This window comes from Mandrillus leucophaeus, unplaced genomic scaffold (assembly GCF_000951045.1).
Source record: "Mandrillus leucophaeus isolate KB7577 unplaced genomic scaffold, Mleu.le_1.0 Scaffold555, whole genome shotgun sequence".
NCBI classification, from domain to species: domain Eukaryota; kingdom Metazoa; phylum Chordata; class Mammalia; order Primates; family Cercopithecidae; genus Mandrillus; species Mandrillus leucophaeus.
The window spans coordinates 273,908-282,268 of NW_012105975.1; the positions used below are offsets into that span (position 1 = coordinate 273,908).

General features: G+C 57.8%; 1 protein-coding gene across 1 annotated transcript in view; it reads right to left on the reverse strand.

Moving 5' to 3' along the window:
* The window catches only part of B3GNT7 (UDP-GlcNAc:betaGal beta-1,3-N-acetylglucosaminyltransferase 7), a 20,315-nt gene that overhangs the window by 3,657 nt on the left and 8,297 nt on the right, over positions 1-8,361 (reverse strand). Inside the window, exons 2-6 of the mRNA XM_011998092.1 lie at positions 7,170-7,294; positions 6,630-6,770; positions 1,496-1,733; positions 672-885; positions 75-271 (exon numbers count right to left, since the gene is read on the reverse strand). Of these exons, the coding sequence (XP_011853482.1) occupies positions 75-271; positions 672-885; positions 1,496-1,733; positions 6,630-6,770; positions 7,170-7,294 (915 nt within the window). The remainder of the gene's footprint in view (positions 1-74; positions 272-671; positions 886-1,495; positions 1,734-6,629; positions 6,771-7,169; positions 7,295-8,361) is intronic.

Below are 8,361 nucleotides of genomic sequence, written 5' to 3' on the forward strand. Positions count from 1 at the left end.
CCGCCTGGCGGGGACCACCCCATTTCTCCGAGACGGCCCCTAGGCTCCCCAAACGCGCCTAGCAGACAGTGTACGGCCGAGGCGGGGCTTCGGAGCCCGCGGGGGTCACCTCCAATCCCGGGGACGCCTGTTCCTGGCGGAGCCTCCTGGGGTGGGGGTGGGGGTCGCCGGCGCCTCCTGGACTTGTGCGAAACCTGAACACCCGGTCCCCTCCAAGACCCTGGGGCACCCCAAGGGCCGGCCATTTCCCTCTGACCCCATTCGGACTTGTCTTTGGGGCCAGAGGCAGACAGGGGGCCCTTTTCTCCCTCTGCTACCTTCTGCCCCTGCACCTTTCCCCTGCCCAGGCAGACCCCTTTCCCAGCTGTTGGGCTACCTCGGGCCAGGAGCAAAGCCAGCCACTAGGGGAAGAGGCCGTATGAGGCTGGGCTCCATGTCAGGACTCGCCCAGGCTGTGGCTCTGGAAGCCTTCTTTGTGCCCCCACCGTGTCCCCCTCTCCACCTCTGGGATTCCTCCGACCTCTGAGGGCTCCCTACCACCAGGGACGGCCTGTTGGCCCAGCCCTATCTCCTTTCTTTTTTCACCTATCACTCAAAACCCTTTTTGTCCTCAAGCCTTTATTAGTCTGCTTGTGCACACCAGGCCTAGCTGCTGTGGGGAGTGGGCCGACAGAGAACACGGAGGGGGCTTGGTCCAGCCAGGTGACTTCCGGAATCCTCCAGCAGGGAGAGCCATCGCTGGTCCTGCTGTTGCTCAGGTTGTTCTGGTATTGTTCCGGGTTGAGGTTTCGCTGCTTAGCATCCAGCAGGACCTCCAAAATGCCCATAGAATTGAAACGGAAGCACGCTGTTGTCCAATCATAATAGCTAACGTCCACTGAGCAGCTACAATATGCCAAACCTGGTTCTCCGCCCATGAACGACTGGTTCACTTAATCCTAGAGGCATGCACTATTATTCCCACCTTACAGGGGAAGAAATGGGGGTGCAGAGGGGAACTCCCAGCCAGCTCGGTGAACAGCTAGCGCAGAGTTAGTAAGCACATCCAGGAGGCCTGCATGGCCTGAAGGCTGGCTCTGAACCCTTCCTGCCTGGTCTGAAGGCTGGCTCTGAGCCCTTCCTCAACCTTTTTTCCCAGGGACAGCAGTGACAAGGAGGTACTTTCCTGCCCATCACATAGGGAGGCTAGGAGTCCCCAGCTGGATCCTAAGCCCTCGAGGCCAGGGTGAGGAGCCCCTTCTGCCCTGTCCTTAAGGTTCAAGGGCCCTTGGAGGGGGAGGAGAAACTTAAGGTACCATAGAATGTTCTGGAATGTTGTAACTGCCAATTAGGGAATGTGAAGGGCCTTTCAGGCAGAATTCCAGAGGAGTACCTTGGGGCTGATGCCCTTTGTAATGGCCCTCCAAAAGTTCGAGAGCAGGAGAGGGGCTGACCTGCAGCCCAAAGCCCCTGTTGGCCTGGCTGCCTGCCACTGAGGGCCACCCACAATTCCTACAGCTCCACGGCTCCCTTCATCCCAGTGTCGCCTTGGCTACCTGTTCCCACAGGGCACCAAGCATTTTGCTCCGCTGCCCAGGCTTCCGGGTTCCCCACTTCACCCTGCAAGTGTGGCCCTGGTTTCCCTGGCTCCACACAGGTGCCCTCCTGAGAGCTGCCTCCCTGGTTTCGGCACTGACCTCTCACGTGGTGCTGTGGGGTCTCCTCCTCCTGCTGAGGGGTGGACACAGCTGTCCCTGGGAAGGGGTTTTGAGCCCATGTTTGGGGATGGCAGGCATGGGGGTTGGGTCAGAGTCTTGCACTTCCTGGCTGTCACTGGGGGCAGGTGGCTTTTCCTCTTGAGACCTCAATTTCCTGCCAGCTCAGGGCCTTGTGAGATGACGCCAATGAAGCACAGACATAGGCGTCCCCTACGTAAAGAGCTTGGTGGAAGGCCGGCTACTGTTAGTGTTATCATTGATGTCCAGCCTACTCCACAAGGCCCCAGCAGCACAAGGACCCGAGGAGGTGGGAGCAGAGGGAGCTGCCCAAGGTCAGCGGAGTGTTTGCCAGAGGAATCTGGTCAGTTGAGACAAGCGGTTTGTCATCATGGAATCATCTGATCTGTGCCTAGGTTGAATTCAGAGAGGGGAAATGAATGGCAATTAAATGCGAGTCTCTGATGGTAGGGTGGGAGTGGGGAGTGTGGAGCCGGGCCAGGCTCGGGTCAGCCTCCCCTGTTACTCCAATGTGCTCCCCTGTGGGGCAGCTGAGTCAGTCCCTATGGCAAGCACAGTGGTCCCCCCACCGCCAATCTAGCCAGTTCCACCTGCCCCAGCCAGAGGGCAGAGCCCCAGCAGATTCCTGTGGATTTACGCGAGGCCCCAAGGAAGGCAGGCCTGTCTGCAATGGGATATGCCTTCCTGCTGTCCCCGACCCTGGCTGAAGGCAGAGTCCAGAGGTAGAGGGAAGTTCCAGAGCAGCAGATCCCAGGAGAAGAGGGTGGGCGAAGAAGAGCTGGCTGCATAGGCTGCAGGAGTCCCAAGCCAAGGTGGAGGTGTGTCCTGTGTCCTTGTCACAAGGCCACTCCGTGCACCTCAGGTTGCTCCCTTGGAGGGGGAAGCTCGTGAGCCGGGACGTTGGAGGACCCCAAGAAATGCCCTCTTCCCCAGTACATCTTTTGGCCCCTCAACCCATCCCCACCTCCACCTCCACTTTCTTTTATATCCCACCCCTTCAACCTTCCAGAATAGGTTGGAATCCGACCCTGCTGGTGACCCCAGCACAGGCCTTTGCCCAGAGGTGAGGGCTGCGGAGACCTAAGGGTGGGAGTATCTGACTGGCCAGAAAACACACTGGGTCAGTGGCTTGACTGGACAAGGTGGGGGCCAACTTGGGTCAGAGGGACCCCGGAAGCAGAAGGTGAGGTGTCTTGCGTGCCTTGCAGAGAGGTGGCCATCGTGGGGCAAGAGCACGGAGCCCAGCAGGGGCCACGGTCAGGCAGCTGTGCTGGCTGTAATCGCCTCAGCGCTGCTGTGATTTTGTGGGCATGTGAGTTAATTTTAGTTGGTGTTTTTGAAAGACCTGAGCAGCAGTCTACCCTCCAGGGGCAGCCACAGCCAGCACTTCAAATGTGGTTGTCTACTGTCACAGCAGAGGGTCTGTGCGTTAGCACGGGAGGGTCAGAAATCATTGTTCTGTAGTAAAAAAAGTATTACTGAAGATGTGTGCCTGGGAAGAAGCACCACAAGTCCCCTCTGCTTGTGCCTGGATGAGCCCAGCCACCAGCAGGGTAGTGCCCTGGGTCTGGAACTTTCTCTGAGTGGTTCTGGGCCCCTACAGGTGATGCTCCGACTGGAGGTTAGCTAGTCATTGGTGAGCATGTCCTTGAATTCGCCCTGACAAAAGCTTTTGTGACGGGACAGAGTGGGACTTCCCGGAGCTCATGGGCAGAGGCGGGGTGTCTGTTTCTGTGCTTCGTGCTAACAGATGTTTCCAGTAGGGTAGCTGTTGGGTCTGAGAGTTGATTTCTGTAACATGCCACCCGATGGGGAAGTGTGGGGTGAGACCTACGCTTTCTCAACTACCTCTGGTCCTTGAAGGCCACCAATATCTACTGCAGAGAACCCGACCTATCCTGCAGGCCAGTGCAGGAGGGACCTCAAGGCTGCTGAGTCAAGGGGGTCACTGCCCAGACAAGCACTGGGGGAGTGCCCCCAGGTAAACTGGTGTCCCCCAGAAATGGCTCCCGTGTGAAACCAAGGCAGTGTCTGGATCGAGGGCAGAGGGAAGGGAAGTAGGTATGGAAAATGAAAAGGGAGAGCACATTTCTTCCGGGGACAGGTCTTCCTTTGAAGGGGTGGGAGGAGGAGGAGGCCAGGATGGAGCAAGCAGAGAGGTAGGAGGAGATGACCGTGTCTTCAAGGCGTGAGGTGGTCTGGAGTCTGGGAAGTCCCCTTGCCCAAGGGAAGACTGGGCTAGAAAGAAGCCCAGATCACAAGGCGTTCAGCTGAAACAGGAAAAAGTTTAAAGAGGCTGCATGCGGCTGGGCGCGGTGGCTCACGCCTGTAGTCCCAGCACTTTGGGAGGCCGAGGCAGGCAGATCTCTTGAGGTCAGGAGTTCGAGACCAGCCTGACCAACATGGTGAAACCCCGTTTCTACGAAAATACAAAAATTAGCTGGGCGTGGTGGCAGGTGCCTGTAATTCCAGCTACTTGGGAGGCTGAGGCAGGAGAATCACTTGAACCTGGGAGGCAGAGGTTGCAGTGAGCCGAGATTGTGCCATTGCACTCCAGCCTGGGCAGCAGAGTGAGACTCCGTCTTAAAAAAAAATAATAAAATAAAAAAGGCTGCAAGCAGGGCCCTCATAGAAGCAGCATGCCAGGAAGCATGCCAGGCAGCATCCTGCTGCGGCGAACCCTGAGGTGCCCTTCCATGGCCCAGTCCTGCCCAATAAAGCCCAGCCCACCAACCAGGAAGACACCTCGCCCTCCCCGAGGAGGTGCTTCTTACCAGTTCCAGAGCCCGCATGCAGAGATGCTGCCTAGGAGGCTGTAATTCCCCAGAGATGCCCAGTGATTCTCACAATGTAGGCAGGTTTGGGAACCACCGGCTTTGAGCCCTCCAATGCCTGCTCTCTTGGTCGGCCTTGAGCCAGGGCCAGAGGAGGGCCACTGCTTCACTGAACCTGGGCAGGAGAAGGACAGAATGGGGAAGCAGCAATGGAGGAGACTGGAGCCAGAAAGGAATGAGTTAAGGAAGTTAAACGTTCCCACTGAAATAGGTGGCAGTTGAGGAAGCAGAAGTGGGTTTAGGAGCTTGAGAAGAGTGGAAGAGGGTGTCCACAGCCTCTGTGCAGGATCTGAGAAGGTCAGGGAGGAACGATGAGGCGTGTCGAGGGCCAGGCAAAGGTGCTCCCGGGAAACCCAGCTGTGCGGTTCCAGGCAGGGATCGCCCAGGGCTCCTCTGGTTGTGACAGACAACAGCCTGACCCAAGGTGGCTCCAGCCAGAGGGATTTGTTGGCTCATATAACAGGATCCCCCTCTCCCTACACAGCCTCTCTCTCTGGACAGTTGCCCAGCCCCTGGCAGTTCCCTAAGGTCCGTGGGCTTCTTCATGAAGAGCAGGAGAAACACAGGCTCACACATGGGCTGAGGCACTTGTCACCTCATCTCAGGGACCTCAGAGAAAAGAGAGATTTTTCCCTCTCTCACCTCCATATACAGATGTCCAGGGAAGGACTGTCACTAGTCTCGCTTCAGTCATGTCCCCAACCTGGGCCAATGATCACGTTGGGGAGGCGGGGGCACCACGGTTGGCCAGGCCTGGGTGATGCATTCCCTTCTGTGTTTGCGACAAGTCCTGAGATCTGCAGCCTCATAGGAACAGCCTGGAGTGGGCAGATCTATCAAAAGAAGCTGCTGTTATCACGAAAACCCGGTTCCAGAGGCTCACTCAGCAGCCGCAGAGATGCCCGGGCCGGGTCTCCCCTCACGCCAAGCCCCTGGGACTCTCAGGTCATCCAAAACAAAGCCCTAGATGAGAGTCCCCGAAGGCCGGAGAATCAGGTGGGAGGTGCTGGGAAATGCCTCCACACATGCCCCTGATCACCCCTTCTTTCTGGGGTGGGGGGAGCCCCAGGCTGGCCAGCGGAGGGAGGACGCAGCTCCTTCTGGGGCTGAGCAGCTCTCCGGACTCCTTCCTGTGGCCAGGCACCCACTGGCTGCTCTGGGCTTTTTGGGTGTGGGACCCAGGCAAGTCAGGGTAGAGCTGGGCAGCCAGAGAAAGAAGCTGGAGTTCACAGATGCTGAGGAACTGGAAGCCCAGCAATGAGGGCTCAGAAGGCAAAGAAGGAGTGGAGCAGCACGCCCCAGACACAGGGCGGTGGGGCTGCACCTCGGCAACTGTCGGCAGGGGCGTTGTTGGGCACACATGGACACACACTCTCACAACCACTCACACACACGCAGAAACATGCAGGCATACGTGTGAACCCAGACACATGAACACACACACCCAGGGACATGCATGCACACACAGACACGTGTATTTGGAGAGACACAAACCACACCTACACACATAGAGGTCAGATACACAGACATGTGCGTAACCCTCACACGTACACACTCACACACCTGACATCCATGCACACTTGGTAAAAAACACAGACACACCCATCCACACACACACAGCCAGAGACACGCGCACACACACACACACACACCATGCCATGGTCTTTCCCAGGTGGAAGGGGCCTCCCCCAGCCAGCTTATCTGCCACCAGTGAAACTCTGCCTGGTAGACCCTTGGGAAGGGGCTCAGGACCAGGCAGGGCCGTGTTACATCCGTGAGCAGCCCTTGTGATCCTTGCCCAAGTCCTCAAGTCTGTGCCTCCCATGACCTTCTGGGCCCTCTGGGCGCTGTCCACACACCCTTAACACCACCCGCATCTGCCCCCACCTCAATCCAGCAACCCTGTCTCCGTTCACTCAGATCCCAGCTTCCTTCTGCTCAAATGTGCTCTCCCCACCGCCTTTGAGAATCCGGTGAGTGCCTGCTCATCTTTCAAAACCCACCTCAAATGCCCCCTCCCTTGGAGCAGGCGCTCCCTCCTTGGCCGGCGCTCCCCTGCACGAGCCTCCTCTGTCTGTACCTCCTCCACCTGTCCCACCACACGGGGCACTGCTAAGAGCAGGGACCGGCCCTTCCGTGTTCCTGGTGGGCAACACGCAGGAGGGCGGGGCTGATGCCCACTGGCTGAGCAACTGCAGGACCACATCGCCAGCGTGGCCGCCTGGAGGAGACCCGGGCAGGGAGGAGGGGCAGCCATATTCAGAGGGCAGTGGGGTGTGCCCACCCCAGGGACCCCGGGGCGGCCTGGGCAGATGTGCAGAGCCTCAGACCCACCCCCAGCACACACTGCCACACATTCACCCATGGTGGGCATTGTGCCCCTCACTCTGGACAGCTGGGCCCAGGCAGCACCCTCCCCCAGGCCACCATGACTCACATCCCACCCGCCGGGCGGCCGGCCTGGGTACACACAGCCTCCTTTCAGCCCCTCGGCCTCAAACACTAGCTTAGTCTTCCCTCTCGGGCACCTCCCCTCCCAGGCTGGCAGCTCAGCCCCATGCTGAGGCCACGCGGAGGCCTGCTTCCTCTCCGGAGCACAGGGCTCCCTGTCTCTCGTCACCCGGCTGCCGTCCAAGCTGGCCCTGAATGGCTGCCTTTTCATGGAGCAGAGCCTGGCCAGGTGCAGGCTGGGCAGCCCTGCTCCCACTGGGCCCGCCAGATCTCTCTGCCTGTGGCTCTGCTGCCCTGGGAGAGAGGTGGGCTGGAGAGCTGGAGGGCTCCAGAGGTCCTTCCCTGCCTCTGGCCAAAGGCCTACTTACACACACACGAAATCTCCTCTTCACACACACCCTCCTCTCTGCTTCTCCAGCAGCCCTACAGCCTGGCCAGGCACAGATTCTTATTAGTCCTATTTTACAGAGAAGGAAACAGGCGGGTCGGTGGTGGGGCTGGGACTTGGTGCCATTAGAGTAGCATTAATAATGCAACCTGGCCAGGTGTGGTGACTCACGCCTGTAATCCTAGCACTTTGGGAGACTGAGGCAGGAGGATCGCTTGAGCTCAGGAGTTCAAGACCAGCCTGGGCAACACAGTGAGACCCCCATCTCTACAAACATTTTTAAATTAGCAGGGTGTGGTGGTGTGTGCCTGTGGTTTCAGGAGGCTGAAGTGAGAGGAGGCTGAGGCTGAGGTGAGCCTGGGAAATTGAAGCTGCAGTGAGCCATGATTGCATCACTGCTTTCCAGCATAAATGATAATAAATAATAGTAATATTATTAAATATTTTCTCAAAAAAAATTAATAGTGTGGCCTCACAGGGTTGCAGTGAAGCACTAAGGCAGCAGGCTCCCTGAGCACCGCTAGCAGGTCCACAGGTGGCCCCCATGATGATAATCACAACATCATTTCTGAGTTTGTAGCTGGCACCTCTCTCCATATTTTAGTAGAGACCTCACTCCTCTAGTCTCAGGGGTGACCTCTCGGCCAGGTTGAACCAGTCATGGTACCTTATACCCCTTGCACCCCAACAATGTGCTTGGTCCAAGCGATGGGCCTGTGACCTGAGCTGGGCCAATCAAGGCTCTTCCCGGGGCATTTTCAAAGGGCACTGGTCTCTGATCATCAGGGTTTTCAGGGTGTGACTCTGAATATATTGGGGAAATGCTGTACTGTGCGCCCCAGGCCCCTTCCCTGCAGGGAAAAGACTAAAACAACACGCAAAGCAAAACAGAGAAGCCAGAATCTGAACAGGGCTGGAATCCTGGTTTCGAGGCCCTGCAGTGGGCAAATGAATGCCCTTTCCCCAAAGATAT